The sequence below is a fragment of the Mirounga leonina genome, unplaced genomic scaffold, assembly GCF_011800145.1.
Source record: "Mirounga leonina isolate KUSES-001 unplaced genomic scaffold, KU_Mleo_1.0 Mir_200, whole genome shotgun sequence".
Classification (NCBI taxonomy): domain Eukaryota; kingdom Metazoa; phylum Chordata; class Mammalia; order Carnivora; family Phocidae; genus Mirounga; species Mirounga leonina.
The window spans coordinates 15374768-15391506 of NW_023270503.1; the positions used below are offsets into that span (position 1 = coordinate 15374768).

Consider the following 16739-nt stretch of genomic DNA (forward strand, 5'->3'; position numbering starts at 1 on the left):
CCCAAATACGGGCTCTGGGGTCTCGTCACCCGCGTCCCAAGTGCACGTGGGTACGCCGCAAGCATTTTCTGACCTGCGGTGAGGGCTAAAGGAAAAGGATCATTCACGCAGTTCCATCTCGGGTGCCCTCGGGCATTGTGCGTTCGCGTTGGCAGGTCTTCCTGCTGCCTGTTCATAGAGCTCATATGCCTTAGAGGCCCAGGGATGGGACCCACCTTTCCTCACCTGCCCATGCATGTTTGTGTCATAGCCTCCTCTTGACCAGTGGATCTGTCATCGGACCGAGAAGAGAGGCTTGCTCTTGTGGGTGTCAGGAGACTTGGGGTCCAGGCTGGCCTCTGTCCCAAGGCCATGACCTTTGGGGGCGGGGGTCTTTATTGTCCTCTGACAGCTTGAGTCTTGCCATCTGTACAAAGCTCTGTGGGTCCCTTACAGCATTCTTGACTGAGACTCCCCGTGGCTCCCTTCCCTTCCTGTTTAGCCAGAGCCTTTCTAAATGTGCAGTCACAACTCACTGGCCGACTGACCCGTTTCCACGTCAAAAGGGGCCTGCGCCTGCTCCTTCCAAGTGCGCTGATCTCCCGGTGCTTGGGGTCTCCCTGGCACAGGGTCGCCCACACAAGCAGGATGACCGCACGGCTTTGCTCTGACTGCCGAGGATCAGGCTATCCAAGGGTGATGCTCAGCTCTGGCCCCCCAGTGGGGAAAGAAAGGGACAGACGGACGGAGAGGAATGGGGCAAGCCCAAGAGGTCTTAAGTGGACTCACGCACACTGGCTTCTTCCCTGGTATTTATTTCATGGCTGGCCAGCTCAGTTCTCTTCTGAATTAATCACCCGCTCTCAAATCAGATCTTTCATGACTAGATTTCTTAAACCATTATTTCAACACTATTGATAAACGGATTATATGCAAACAGCCAAATCACCGCTGCCTAGGGCCTTTCCTGGTGAAAAATGACTCCTTTGCTTCTAACTTCAGCACTAGGGGTCTGGAATATTTTAATCTGACAGCAGATGTGTAGGCCCATGTGTCACCTTCAAGCCTCCCTCGGGGTGGGTGGGGTGGAGAGGGGGTGGGACGCCCAGCCCCTCCCTGACTCCAGCCACTTTCTTCCTGGCACATGTGACAGTCTTCGATAAGAAGGAAGACAAGCATGGTCGAGTTCACCCCAATTAGGGGCCTCACCCCAATCTTCCTGGACATATAGATATTGTCTCCTGCACAACAAAGACGAGAATTTGGCATCTGCCGGAGTGGGGTATCTGATCTCCAGCCCCCATCACGAACATCCTCTGGGTCAGGCAGATGAAATCATAAATTTATAATACAACATTACTTCAATTTTCCTCTTCATTTACTGTTGTGCAGCCCAGCTCTGCTCGAACTGCTCCAAGCCCCAGCCACACAGGGAAATTGGCTGGCTGCATATCAATAGCACATTACAGCAGACCGATGTGGATGCTCCATCAAGCCATATTACAGCGAGATGACCCAGCCGCCGCTTCCATTAGTAGCTGGGCCCCGCCCGCACTGGCCACTGCCCAATTTATGTGCTCCAGTACTCTGGACGCCTGATCAATCCCACAGTAATTATCTCTTGTCACTAAAGGAAAAACTAAGCCTGCTGCCTGGCTGACCACCTTTCTGGCAGATAGGCTTTCCGTTGTGGAAAAAAAAAAGGGAACTCAGAAATCAACAACTACTCGAATTTGCCAGTCAGATCATTTCAGGGCTCCCTTTTGGGGTTGCTGGCAGAGTTCTCAGAATCGTGGTTCTCAATCTTTGCTCCAACTCTAGGAGATGCTGGCTCTAACCCTGAAAAATGTCTGCATTCTAGGTGGGTGCATGACTCATCCGCTCCCGGGCTCTGTGACTCAGCTACTCAGTCATGGAAAATTGCTCCCACCAGGCCCCCGACTTGAAAGGACAAGAGACAAGGGCTGTTTATCCAGGGACCTGCCAGAGTGTGACATATATGCCACGTGGTATGCAGAGCACTGCCCAGGGCGCCATGTTGGCTCCATGAGGGATGCATCCAGGATGCAATACCTAGTGCCCAGAGCCCCTCCCAGGTTGGGATGGGAAGGCCAAAGTCTACCTAGATGCTCGGACCCCAGAGTCATTCTGAGCCGTAGGAGCATCTTTAGGCCTATGCTGTCCAATTTAAATTTAAGTCTAAACTACGATGAAAACCCCAGTTCCTCAGTAGTATGAGCCACATCTTAAATGCTCAGTAGCCACATTAGCTAGTGGCTACCATCTTGGGCAGCGCAGACAGAGGCCCCTTCTACCACCACAGAAAGTTCTGGTGCACTGTGTTGTCCTAGAAGGAAACTGAAGAGCTGAATTTTGAGTTTCCTCTGTCCACCAGGAAACAGCTGAACAAACAGAGACCTCCTTGGCAATGACCTCAACAGGTACTTTGGGGAAAGACAAATCCCCGTTGAAATTACAAATGAGTCTAGACATGCAGCTCTACAATCAGCCCATCTCCTTTTGATCTGTTAGTGCATACCAGCAGATCACAGATCCTCATCTCTTCTAGATGCTGATTTTTTTTTTTTTTTAATTTGCTTTCATTTCAGAGGGGTTTAGTGTCAGGAAACACTGGGTCAAGACTTCACAGGGACTTCTCAGTAGGAGCACTGGTAAGAATGCCTCAGGCTTTCTTCAGCTGGTCTACAGAGTCCCACTATTTCCGGGCCTGCAGGGTGAAGCTTTCCTTCAAGGCCTCAGCAGTGAGGTATTTCTCTACCAGTGGTATCAAGCATGTTCAGTAGTGTGTGCCCAGCCGGGTCAAGACAGTTTAGAGGTAGTAGGACTATGTGGCTGGGGGCAGAGTAGGCCAAAAGGACTAAAATATATCAATAATAATCACATTTGCTTTTATTAAGTCCACTTTCATGAAGAAAAACCAGAGAGTCTAGGGCACGAGAGAGCAGCACAAAGTCTGAAGGGCTGCAAAAAGACCTTTCCAAGGGTCTTCGCTGATTTTCGTTTTGTCTAGCTGGAAGGCAGGGAGAGCTGGTCTGAGGAGGCCCCCTCCTCTTCTCTCCTACATTCTTTTTTTAAGGAATTCCCAAGTGGGCTGATTATTCTATGACTCTGTCAAAGGCTGTGAAAGCTAAAGCCAAAACAGCTGTAGGTTTCCTCCCAAGGATGGATGCAGCCACATCAAGAGAGATCAAGCAAACATAACTGTGTAACTATACGCTCGCCAGCCTCCCTTTGACGAGACCTCCCCAAAGTATGGAGAAAATCTTAAGGGATATTTAAAAATTAGTTTCACAGTTCCCAAGTCATTTACAGACCAGCGTTATCTGCTGTCTCACTAGAACATCAGCTCCCTGAGATGCTCTGAGGCATCCTCAGCGCCTAGAACAGTGCCTGGCCCTTAGCAGGTGCTTGGGAAATACTTGTGAGAATGAACTGAAAAGCTTTAATGGTGTATAGTCTCACTTCGAAAAACCTGTCCAAGTGTTAGACATTTTTCTGCTCTTCTGACAACAAAAATTTACAGCACTAAACCTTTATTTCATTAATGAACTTTTAACAAACGTTGTTCTGTGCTGAGTTCATCAACCAAACTATGGCTGATGATGATCGCGGTGATGATGTGGACAGGTGATGGGTGATGGTGGCGATTCCAGGACAGATATGCACCACGGACGGGGTGACCCAGGTGACTTGTGGGGACATGTCAGGCCATCCCCATCCTAGCAAAGGATCAGATGCCGCCCGGTGCGACCACTTTAGAGGGAAGAAGCAAGAAGCAAGGGCTTTGGTCTCAGGATAGGAGACGGCACTCTCCTCGCCCAGAGTATCTAGAGGCCCAGGATGCCAGGCTCTGCCAATGCGAGAAGCCGAGGGCAGCGTCAGGAGTCTCCAGGCTGGCTGAGGAGGTGAGAGGCCAGCCAGGCCTTGAGACTGTGTGTTGGGTTCCCTGGGTGCTATGCCCGCTTCACCCCTTCTGCCTGGACCTTGGGCTGAGCTGGTTCCTGGCCGGGGGCATATTTTGGGAGCTCTCAGGAGGCCCGTCTCAGCAGGTGCCTGAAGGGCCTCACCACCATGGCTGGGGACTCAGGAGGCCCGGCGGCTGATGAGGCCTGGAGCCCAGCGCACAGATCACAGAAACTCAAAGATGATCCAACTCCTTGGGCTAGGGGTCTGAACGGAGAAGGCAGCAGATGCCACAGCACAAGCCACACCTTCCTGGCCGCTGGCAGGAAGGGATGCCCCATGGAAGGGTGTTGGGCACTTGCTCGGGCGGGAATGCCTTGGACTTGCACGGCTTACTAAGAAGAGCTCCCAGTTTGAGTATATCCTATTGTGTTTTATTGATCGGAAGACATACATTTTTTTCACATCTTAACGTCTCTGAAAGGAGCTCTATCTCACAGTCATTGTGGTAAGAAAGCCTTGGTCCAGTTTAATCAACAGCATCTGTATCTTTCTTTCTGAATGTTTGTACAAAGAGGCGTTTCACCACCCACAGCACCTTGGATTTGAGGAAATACAGCGCTGGCGAGGCCCGAGATGGTTTCATTGATCCTCAACAACCCCATGAAGTGAGAGTGTCCCACATCCCTATCTAAGGACGGGGTAACTGAAGGACAGAGCTGTTGGCACTTGTCCCAAGTCATGCAGCTCAGGGGGTGAGGAGTCCAGATTCCCTGGTTCTGAAGTCCCCAAGCCTTCCCCACTGGCTTACATAGCCCCCATGTTGGGGGAAGCTGGCCTGACACCATCAATTCCATCTTAAGGGCTCTCCGAGGACGGGTGACGGCCACCATCACCCGTCACCTGTCCACAGAGGAAAGCCTCTGTGACATGAGTGAGGCTGGCTGGGGTCTGGGGGTTCTGCCTGGTGGCAGTCTCAATAGAGCTACATGGGCCAAAGGCAAAAGCCTTAAGCAGCAGGGGTGTCAGTGGGAGGGGGTGACCTGGGAGAGGTTATCACTCAAGGACTAACAGATTCACCACAACATTTTTAACCAACAATTACTTCTTTACTGCAGCTTAGAGAAGTCATGACTTCAACCATGAGAGACAGGGAAAAAGTGGGGGCAGAGGAGTAAGCACCTGCCATTCATCACATATCCACCCCTCAATAAACAGGAGCCAATCGGATGGCACCTGGAGAAACACACGGACCACATGGGTTTGCCTACCACCAGCCGGGGTCAAAGCCCATCCTGGAGGCTCTGAGCCCAGCACTCCTCCTCACACACGCCCTGCAGGAACCTGGCCCCCTCAGCCAGGCCAGGGGGCTCTCAGTGTTCCCCACTAGGATCCTCGCCTTCCAAGGCTAGTCCTGTCTGGATCACTCTGAGCTTGCTCATCCTTCTTAGCATGGCGAACAGGTCACCTCCGCAGGGAGGTATTCCCTGATTCCTCAGTCTAATTTCCACTCTTCATGATGTGCTCTTAAAGCACCCCCAAACTCTATTATGACTAACTAGCTAGCTGTAGGATTAACTGTTAGCTGTTGTCACACTCACCAGACCGCAAGCTCCAGAGAGCAGGGACCACATCTGCCTTGTCAAGCACTGTCTCCCCGTGCCAGCCCAGGGCAGGGCACGCACACAGCAGGTGCTCAAAGCCGACTGCTGGTGAGCACCTCCTGCATTCAACAAAGCCTCCCTGCCTTGGCTCCCATTATGAAACCACTGGGTGCCCTCTGTTCAGGGATCTGAGCTTGGGTGTCTGTAGAGATGTGGGCCCCCGGCCCTTGCTTGCAGTCTGGGGCAAACAGAACTGCTGCACCTTTGCTCTCTGGCAACTGACATGAATGAGCTGGCTTCGCTGTATACCTCTGCTTCCCCCTGAAGAAAACAGGTCATTCCTCCCAGCCTGCCAAGGGCATCAAGTTAGACTCCGAAAGGCAGCGGCACTTCCTGAAGATCTGATCCTAAGAAGGTTCCCATTTTATGCCCCAGGGCCTTCATACTCACCGTTTAAAATTCAAGACTCCAAAAACCAGCAGGAGGCAACTCTTTTAAGATTTGATTTTAGAATTTACAACTATTAATTAATTTGGAACTTCTCTTGGTATACACTGTATGGTAAAGACCACATACAAAATTACTTTTGAAGCAAGGGGTAGACAAGTGTCTCATAGTCAATCAGGAGATAATTCCCACTGATTTTTATTTATTTTATTTTATTAGAGAGAGCATGAGCAGGGGTGGGGGGAGGGGGAGAGGGAGAGAGAGAATCTCAAGCAGGCTCCACGCTCAGTGCAGAGCCCGACGCAGGGCTCGATCTCACGACCCTGAGATCATGACCTAAGCCAAAATTAAGAGTCGGACACCCTCCCACTGATTTTTAAAAGTAACTTCTTTATAATAATTACACTCTTACACAGAAATACGTTTAGTTTAGGTGCTTTCACTTTTTTTCTCAACAGGTGCATTCCTATATACCACACTATTTCATTACTGTAGCTTTGTGCCGTGTTCTGCTATCTGGTCAAACTAGTCTTTTCTCCTTTCTCTTTTGAAAACATTTTCTTATCTATTCTCATGTGTTTCTGCTTCCAGATCAGCGTTAGAATCATTTGGCCAATGCTTAAAGAAGTAAATAGGAATTTCCAATGAAACTCAATTAGACCTAAAACATTAATTCGAGAAGAAGTAATATTTCTGCTACTTTTAGGATTCTCGTGGCATCTCTTTCCATTTCTCAAAGTTCCTCAAACTAACTTTACTGGCCCTTGTTATTTCCTCAGACAAAATAGATACAATTCTTTTTAAGAATGTGTAACACCAAGAAAAGTTTCATACATTTCAAATGGAGCCAGGAATGATTTAAAGAACTGCGAATCTGAAAATACATAAAGAGCTGATCAAACAATATAGAAGGGGGACTCATCGCCAAACCGAATGAAAATCCATTAAAACCAGACAGATCATGTGCCTGAATGGAATTTTACCATTAACTACCATTTATCCCATTTAATTAGTATTTTCCCGACACACAATAACTCGCACTAAAATACCGCTCTCTCGCCTTGAAATTTCTAATTATTGTTGCGACCCACACCATTACGCCTCTTCTCTGCTTTCTCCATTTTTCATGCCATTTCAGTGGCAAGATTTTCAATTATCTACGTGGGATGGACAGAGATACCTTTAAGGAAGGGGCATAATATGCAACTTAATTTCTCTAAAAGCCAGGAGAGATCATTTTTCGTCAGAACAAAACACACTTTGTCTTTCATCATCATTTTTTTTTTTTTTTGGCAAATAAAGAGTAAAACAGGCCATTTAAAACATCCATTTAAATGCAAATTCTGATATCCCGAGAGAAAAATGTTAATCATTTAAATAGACAGGATTATAGCCCACCCTCTTCACTTCCTCTCCTCTCCCAAGTTTTAGAAAATGGAGCCTCAGCCCACAAGGGTGAAGCTAGTCAGGAGTCCTCAGGTTTTTCAGAACACCCTGCCAGTAGAGAGGTGTGAGGCAGAGGGCTGCCTTTTTCTCCTTCCAAAGAAGGGAGTGGAGAGGAGATAAAATAATATCAAGTACCCCTATGAGCCAGGCATGGGACAAGATGATTATCTATCTATCTATCTATCTATCTATCTATCTATCTATCTATCTATGTATCATCTATCTATCTTTGTAATGGTCACAACTACCTTGCAAAGGGGCTTATCATCTGAGACTCAGAAAGGCAGTTTGCCCAACTGGTAGGTGACCCAGTTGGGTGTCTAAGCCTCCGTAGCCCCCAGTGCATGGTAGCTCTGCAGTGTCCCCAGGGTCCCACCCGGACTCACCTAGCATTCCCATGCCAAGCATGAACGCGTCCATGGTGTAAGGCAGTCCCCGGGCCCGGCCTCTTGTCCCCGGTGGGAACATGACTTCCTTAGGCTGAGCTTTCTTACATTCTACCTGTTCAACAGAAAGGCGAACAAATGAGATGCAAATGAATGCCACGTAAATGTCAAATGCAGAACTGATCTGGTTACCCGCGAAGGTATTTTTAGCCTTGCTCCTTATTCACTGTAAATATAGCCATGCCAAGCAAATGGCCTGCAAAACAAATATTTAAGAAAACACGCCATTTGTTGCAAATCCTGCTCTGGAAAAACCGACAAGGATGAAATTGGGTTTGGAGGGGTGACAAGGACGTGGGCTGAAGACACACGTGCTTGGGTCGGGAGCTCAGACTGGAGCGTGCGCAGAAGGCCTGGGAGGTGAGGAGGCAGATGGGGCTGCCGGGTGTGTCTGTGAAGAAAAATAACAGCAGTAGTAATAATCCCTCCTGCTCGTTTGGTCCCTTACAGGTTTACAAATGCCTTTGCGCCCCTGACTCTTCACATCAGGCCACCTGATTCCATTTCTTATTAAACAGACAGGCCAGTTAGCTTTAGCTCCATTTCACAGATGACAAAACTGAACGTCAGAAGGCGTGTGTAATGTGCCGTAAGCCACAGCCCAGCAGGGGCAGGCCTGGAAGCCAGAGTTTTCAAATCTCTAGCTCAGCGATGCCACGGTCTCCAGAAAAGCCGCCCCAGCAGGCTCCCGGGAGAAGTAATAACATTAAACACTGCTTCTGTCCATCTGGATTACCGGTTTCTCGTTCTGCAGCTACGTCTTCGAGTGGTTGCTAATCTTTCCTGTTTCCCTTCTGCCTCCTAAATTTCTTAATCCTATTCTGCTCACACAACCCATAAGTCACTTACTTCCCAGCCTTAATGATAGGTAATACAAGCTCCAGGAAAGAAGTAAAACTGTTGCCCTCGACAGTGCCTACACCATTCTTAGGAGCATGTGTCTCACACCCCTGCTCGGTGCTTACTTGCTTTTAGTTTACAGATAAACCTAACATAGCGTTGGCTGGTAATCCGCCCCATCGCTGATGGAGATAGGATGCCGTGGGGCAGGGCAGGAGTGCTTATGGTTGCAAAAAGTATCAGCATGACAGTCAGATAGATAGTGAGGTGGGAAGGGCAAGAATGAGGTCCCCGTATTTAAAAAGGGGCCATGTGGTTTAGGAGTCAAAACTCCACGTAGTTCAACCACTGCCGAGGGTCTCACTATCACATGGAAAATTACTATTATTCCCAGGGTATCTGAGATAGGAAGAAGTTAAATTGTGTGCCTTATACTTTGTTTTAAAGGGACCTACATGGGCTATCCATTTTGGAGACATGGATACCTCTCAAATCTTCTCATCCCAAATCTTCAATTAAAAAAAATATGTTAGGGGCACCCAGGTGGCTCAGTCGGTTAAGCAGCCGACTTTTGATCTCAGCTCAGGTCTTGATCTCAGGGTCGTGAGTTCAGGCCCCGTGTTGGGGCTTAGTGCTTAAGGCTTGAGGGAAGCTTTAACTACCTAAAACATTAACTACTCTTCCTTCAGAGACACCAGGTAGCAGGTGTTACTTGCTCTTGCTCTTTAAAGAACCACACATGCTTTAAAAACATGGACAAAATGGCTCAAAGTTCATGCCTGATAAGCGTAATACAAAGTTTTTATAGGTTATAAAAGAAAGAGACGAGCATACTGAAGTGAAAATGGGTGAAGGACATGAACAAGCAATTCACAAATGACTAATAATGACACGTATCTTTTCTATCACACGTCATGTATGACATCCTCAAACGAGACATACTGTCACCTATCAGATTGACCACGACGACAGGATTCCTTGATGTCAGAATCTCTGAGAGTACGGGGAGGATGGGTGGGAGTTTGTGCATATTTTTTGGGAGGGCAACCCAAAAACTTTCAAAAGCCATCCAAGTATACATCATTTGACCTAATAATGCTACTTGCAGGAGTTTATCCTGCACGGACATATGGATAAGGCTACTGTGGTGACAAACGTTAATTATGATTTTTTTTTTTAAAAGGAAATATCCTAAGTGTCCAAGAACAGGGAGTTAGTTAGCCAGGTTTGGTTCACCCAGGCTTACTGAAAGCTGTGAAGCTTCAGAAAAGCATGCTGATAATAAGATGCAATGGTATTGGGAAACCCTCAGTCCTGGGCAAACCAGGGTGGTTGGTCACCCTAAATGTAAGGGTGAGAAAAGCAAATTACAGTGACTCTGTGGAAAAATAAGTGTATATGCATACCAAACAAGGGGAAAATATTAAAAAGACATACCAAAGTCGCTTTAGAGTGACTTTGTTCTTTCATTTCCATGGTGCATTTTGTTACTGGTGTTTATTTGCCAAATTTTCTGCTCTGAGTATTACTGCTGCAAACAGTAGTAGGGAAAGGTGATTAAAAAGAAAGAAATTCATGAGAATTGGCTCTTTCAGATTTCTCTCCCAGGCCGGGGGTGACAGTTTGTTCCTAGATGCTATCCCTGGGACTCAGAAGCAGGCTGGGAAAGCTCATTTGCAGGAGCCTGTCTGAGCCTGGGAAGATGGGTGAGCTCTGCGGAGGCAGACAGATCATTACCTGACGCCAACACCGGGATCTGGAATAATACCGCTAACCAGCTCACTTCCTAATGGCCCTATCGCTGACAATCTACTGCATTGTCTTATGAAAACCTGCCGCCTGTTCCTAGGCAACCTGATCAACGAAAATTTCAGGTTTATACAGTTTTCATTTAGGGAACATAAAGGTTAACTGACTGTAATGGGAGTATTTTAAACAAACCCACCTACTCTTCCTCTCACTGAATAGGGCTAGCAGCTCCGTTTAATTCTGCTCTGTCTTCGCTGGTGCTGTTTTGGGCAGCACCCACTGCGCGGGTTCTGTCACCTGCCCGCTGTGTCAACTGTGAGTGCTCCCCGAGGCCAGGGGCTGTGGCACATGCACTCTTGGGGGGGATCCCCACGTCCTGGGCACTTGAGTGACGGGGAAAGGTAGCCACCGCACCAGGGAGCCTTGGCCTGGCCTGCACTGAAGGCTTCTCGAAAGATCTCTCAGAACCAAGAGGCCTGCCCACCCAGCCCCCAGCTCATTTGAAAACACACAAAAGGGGAAAGAAGAAGAGCTAATCTCTGTTCCTATCCTGAGTCCTTGCAGGGGGTCAGGGGCTTCCTGAGCGTGAAAACTACTCCCCCCTCCCCACCCCCACCAAGACTGGCAGAAGCCTCCCCTCCCCCATCAGACTGTGAGTTCTCAGGACAGGGATCAGGGTTTGCCCCTACTTCCCTGGTTCCTTATGACACCCCGTACAGAGCATGGACTGACGCACATGCTCATCAGGGTCGTGGAGACCCAGTCTTCTTAACCCAACAAAGCTGAGGGACTCCACATGCCCGGCAAGGGCTAGGCTGTGGGGGATGCAGACATAAGTAAGGCCAGCCTCCACCTCGAGAGCTCTCATTCTGTTGAAAGGAACAGGTTCTGTCTTGTTCTCCTAACATGACGGCAAGTACTCACGTCAATCTGTCTCCTGTCATTTCTGGGCCTGCCAGGCTCTGGAGCCTCTTGAGTTAGACCCACATTTGGGTCACCCCCGCACCCCCACTATCCTCCCACTGGGCCCCCTGGCAAGCTAGAGAACCGAGCAGTTACAGCCAGAACCCAAAGGGGGAAAACCAGCCTAAATCTGCTGGCTCCAGTCACACACTCAGGTCATGTGGCCACACACGACGTGCCACGTATCTACTGCTGTGTACCAGGCTACTTCCAAACTTCGTGGCCCCGAGCAACAATGGACCATCCTTCCCCGTGCTTCTGGGAGCTGCCTGGGCCCGGCAGGGCTCTTGCTTGCAGTCTCTCCTGTAGTTGTGCTCAGATGGTGCCTGGGGCTGGAGCTGGAGCCAGACAAAGCCCAGATCAGCTGGAGGTTCGAGTGCCTTCTCCCACACAGTGGGCAGTTGAGGCTGGTCGGCGGGGACCGTCCATGGGGAGGCGCCGCCTTCTTGGCTTCTCCATGTAGCACTCCCTCCCTGGACACCATGGTGGCTGAGTCCCAAGAGGGGCTGTCCTTGCATGAGAATCCCATGAGACCAAGGCAGAGGCTGCAAGGCTTCTCATCACCTAGGCTCGAGGGTCACACTGCCATTTCCATCACGTTCTGCTGCTTACGCTGGGTCAGCCTAGACTTGCTGTGGGAAGGGACCACACAGGGTGTGCATGCCAGGAGGCGGAGCGCGCCGGGGCTGGCCTCGGACACCAGCTACCCCATGAGATCGATGAAGAGCGGCGAGCCAACAGGACAGTGGGAGGCCCTCCTCCTGGGAGGCCCGTGGCGTCTGGCTGGCCGGGTTCTTGGGCTGGCAGGCACTGAGGCCTGCTTCTAACATGGGGCCCCAGGCCTGGGAGCTCCCTACGGGGGCAGCCCCGGAGAGGCTTGCCTGGCTTCCCATAGTCAACAGAAGCAGTGGGCCTCTGGGTGGCCAGGCCTCTTGCTCTAGCTGTTTCAGCTCTGCCCCCACAGAACTCCATTTACTGTAAACGCCCTGCACCACCCACACCCAAAGTGCTTTCTCTAGGGCAGTCCTGGGTGGCGGCAGATTTTGAGGAAGGAACATCTCCAAGTCTTGGTCCTTGAATCTCCTCCATCAATGGCTCAGCCCCCACCTCAGCAGCTTCTCACAAAGGCTACAGCTTCCAATGGCAACTGGAAAAAGCAGTGTGGTTGGAGGACCGAGAGATTTCGTAGGAACTTCCATTCGGATCCTCAGAGGCCACCTGGGACTGACCAACTGCTCACATTAGGAAGACGAAGTCTCCATTTCAAGTGTCATGGCTAGCAAAGCCACAAGCCAACCCTGCACCAGGGGCCGAATGCCAAGGACGTGCCAAACCCCCCAAAGGTAGGTGGGATTTGCTTTCATTTTTCTGTCTTCAAATATGCTGCTCTACTTGGCACACTGGCTCTGGAGGAGAGGGGGTGGCTCCCCCGTAGCCTGCAGTTATGGAATAAGAATGATCTAGCTGAAGCCTCTTTAACGACAGGACAGTTAGGGCAGCAGTGTGCTCCTCCAGAAGATGAACCAGAGGCCTGACGTGGGCTGGCACGTGCGGTTTCTGACCCTCTGTACCGGCTGCTTGTCGAGGTGGGGTGCCCCCACCCATCACGGTCGAAAGCAACTCAGCAAGGAGGTCTGTTTCTAACTCTTTCTGTAGAAATGATTCCACACTTGCAGAAGAGTTGCAAGGATAGTACAAAGTACAGTTCTATATGTCTACATTCCTATCTGTATCTATGTACGTTTTTTCCTGAAACTTCTGAGAGTACGGTATATACACGATGGTACACATTTCCTAAACATTTTCTTACACACAGATACAATGCTTTTTATCTATAGCCTTGTGTCAGTGGACCCTATGATGTCCTTTGGAGGTAGAAATCCATCTTCCAGGACAGGAAGCTGAGGCCCAGGGATGTCAGACACCTCAGCTGTGGCTGAGGCCCAGGTCATGTGTGCTAAGGCTGAGTTTGAGGCCAGGTCTGCCTGATGCCCCCCATGGCTCATGCTAGGGGAGCCAGTCCCACGCCGAACCCTCTCCTTGGGGGTAGGGGTGTGTGTGTGTTTAGCATTGGCTTTTGGAGAAGGCACAGGGACTTTCTGTGGGGACGGCTTCCCTGCAGCTACTCTGAGTGGCCGCCCTCACCCAACTGGCCTGCAGCCCTTGCTGAGGCCAGCTCCCTGCCGGGCACCTTTTGGAAGAGGCTGAAGTCTGAGGATGGTGCCAAGGTCTGGGAAGTGAAAAAGGTTTTTGTTTTTCCCTGGTTTCTACATAAACAGCCCCAGTCAGCACATGGTCCCAGGGCTGGGAGGAAAACCACCCCAGCCTCAGTCTGGGGAAACCCAAGCCTGGTGCCCAGGGCCTTGATTTACCACCCAGGACAAAGCGACTCTGTGTGGCCTGGAGGCCAGGGTTTGCAGCGTCACTTCTCAGCCCAAACTGGTCAAGTTAGACGTGATTTTACTCCTCCAGGGGGAGAGGGGCCCATCTCAAAGGGTAAAATTCACTGCTGTTCAGAGAGGCCAGCCCGGACTGACTGGCTGGTGAAGGGAGGGGAACAAAGGGCAGGTCTCCCGGGCAGATGGGTGCGACTGGGAGCGTCCACGTGGGCAGCATCTTTTTGTTGAGCTTCCTGAAAGACAGAGGCCTGACCTGGTCTTGCCCCTAGATCAGCTTCTCCTGACTCAAACTGCAGCTCCCCCGCACCCCCCAGTCAGGTTCCAGGGGATTCCAGGCCAACACTGCTGCTCTGAGGCCCAAGCTGTCCATCCCCTCTGGCCGATAGGCCCCAAGCACTTTCCAGGGAGACGCCACTCTAGTGTAAAGACTTGGGGTCCTGCCTGGAGCCCGGCAGCTACCCAGCTCTCTCTGGTCAAACAGAAGGACTGAGCAACAGCCCAGAAACCACACCTGGCTCTGCACACCGGCCGTGCTCTCCCGTGGCTACGCCTTTCTCCCTCCTGCCCACTGTTCTCTCTTGCCCCGTCTGCCAGGCGTAAGCCTTTCTGGAGACGCTAGGAGGGCAGAACCTTTCCTGGGGCTCTTACAGGTTCATAACAAAGATTCAGAGGAGACCTGCTCTCAAGGAACCCACAGAGCAAGGAAGACAAACACAAGGCGAGCGACTCGGGGGAAGAACAGAGTCCTTACTGTTCTGCCCTGTGCACCATACGGGGAGTCAGCCCCAAGAGCATGGTAGCAATGGAACGTGCTCGAGAACGTGCAGGCCACTATGAAATGAAGTTGAGAGGCCCTTTATTCTGCCATTACTAGGAGTTCCGGGATGGTGGCAGCAGAGCACGAACCCAGCGAGGGCTCTGCTGAACACGGGTCTCATATCCCGGAAGCTGGCCCTGCTCCCGCCAGCTGCTGAGTGAGCTGTAGAAGGAGGCTGATGGAGTAGCAAGGTGCAGGTGACAAGCACAGAAACAGCCCAGCGAGGAGAGGCGGGGTAGGGCTGGGGAGGGAAGGCAGGACCACGGTCCTCCTCAGTGTGGAGCTCACGCTGGAGTTGGACCTGCTGGGCATCTCCCTCTGAGGAACCTGCAGAGAGTCGGGTTGCCCCTTCCGGGTTCTAACATCCAGTCCAGGGTTCCCATTCCGTCCAGCTGAGGTACTTGTCCACGGCCAGAGGCAGGATGGAGTCACGACCAGCAGGCGTGTGTCGCTGGAGGAGGGCCAGGCCTGGGGCGCCGCCATGGGAGGGGCGGCACTCACACCCAGAAATCCCGGCAGCCGCGCTGGGAAGACCCGGCCTGGGACTCCAGCAGGGGAGGGTGCCTCACCATCCTGCCATAGCCGCCCCCAGCCAGCACCTGCCCTCCAGCCTCTGCGGCCTCAGGGAGGCCGCTCAGCTGGGCGCTGGGGGCACCAGGAGGTGAGCAGAAGGGAGTTCTGCGTCCCGTCCCCTCGCCTCTCCTGTCCCAGACCTCTCCATCAGGTGCCGTCCTCGTAGACAGGGGCCAGCCTATGGCCAAGCGCCAGAGGACCCACTTGTAGAGGGTAACTTGTCTTGCTCCTACTGCAAAAGGGTCCCCACAGATACGGAGCCTCCCATGGGGTCTCTGGCAGAAGCAGTTACTGAGTAAACAAGATGGAAACGCCAGCTTAGACAGACAAAGGCCACCAGAAACCTCCACCTTCCAAGGACGTGTGCTTGCTATAAACGGTCCAGACCCATTTGTGAGAAGCACCGAGAGTCCCACAGGACATGTAATCTTGACGCTCTCTCCCCGGTCAGCAGGGTTACTGTAGGGAGGAAGGAACAAATTATTTACGGAGCGCTCCTCCTATGCCAGGCATGGCCACGACGCCCTCAGGTGTGCGTGCGTGTGCACGCATACGCTAGCTCACGTACAGTATGCATGCACGGTGACGTATACACATCACGCATGTAAGGCCCAGGGCCTGGCACAGAGGTCCTCAGAGAATGCCCACTGCTCTCCACACCCTCATTAATCAACTCCTCATTTCCTCTGCCTTGGCCTAATTAGCCCTGAAGTTACAACAGGAAAGGAAACGGAGGCTCCGAGGAAATGATTTGCGCAAGGTCACACAGCCTGGTAATGACAAGCTATGGTTCAGTCCTAGGTCTCCTGCTTCAAAGCCCCTGTCCCCACCTCTGGGCCACTGGCCACGCAGGTGCGGCCCTCACAGCCCTTCCCCACCGCCCTCTATCCGATTCACATGCCACTCCTTCCACAAGGCCATCCTCAGTCCTAGTTCCAGAATTAATTTTATCTGTTGTTACCTCTGATTCATTAAAATCAACAATGACAAAGTGAAGGACGTTCTAAACCAATACAATCAGCACCTCCTAGTTAGCAGGCAGGGGCTAGGTGTGGACGCAGAGATGAATTCAACAGGATGTGGCTCTCCCTCAGAGGGGCCCAGCGTCTGGGCAAGGAGAGCAGAGGAGCTGGTCCCCAACACCCTCTGAGGCACGCGCCCCGTGACTGCAGGCTCCCACTCTGCCTCGATCTCAGGGTAGGGGGCTGTCCTTTCCACCAGCTCCTTGCTCTACATCTCTGTTCCGCTCACCAGCTGCCTGACTTCTCTGTGCCTCAATGTTCTCAACTGTAAAACAGACTAACAGTGGTGCCTGCCCCCCCAGGGCTGCACTGCACTAATAAATTCAACCAGCTAATCCTGTGAGCGCTCGCGCTGGATAAAGTTGGTTGGGTCACTCTTTAATCTTCGCCACGGGAGCCTAGGTGCGCGTCCCTGAAGGTGATAAAGCCGGTTCGCATCTGTGCTTCTGTCCCAAAGCCTGGGGAGCAGAGAGGAAGAAGGGGGCTGCCACCCGCCCCCAGCCCAGCAGACTCTGGACATGCTGCCACCG

General features: G+C 51.3%; 1 protein-coding gene across 7 annotated transcripts in view; it reads right to left on the reverse strand.

Moving 5' to 3' along the window:
• Positions 1 to 16739, reverse strand: part of MSI2 (musashi RNA binding protein 2) — a 385784-nt gene that overhangs the window by 53457 nt on the left and 315588 nt on the right. For all 7 annotated transcript variants that reach the window (XR_004683181.1, XM_035026771.1, XM_035026769.1 and 4 more), the window contains exon 9: positions 7787 to 7901. Coding sequence is in view for 6 of the 7 variants with exons in the window: in XM_035026771.1 (XP_034882662.1) it covers positions 7787 to 7901 (115 nt within the window). In the remaining variant the exon portion in view is untranslated. The remainder of the gene's footprint in view (positions 1 to 7786; positions 7902 to 16739) is intronic.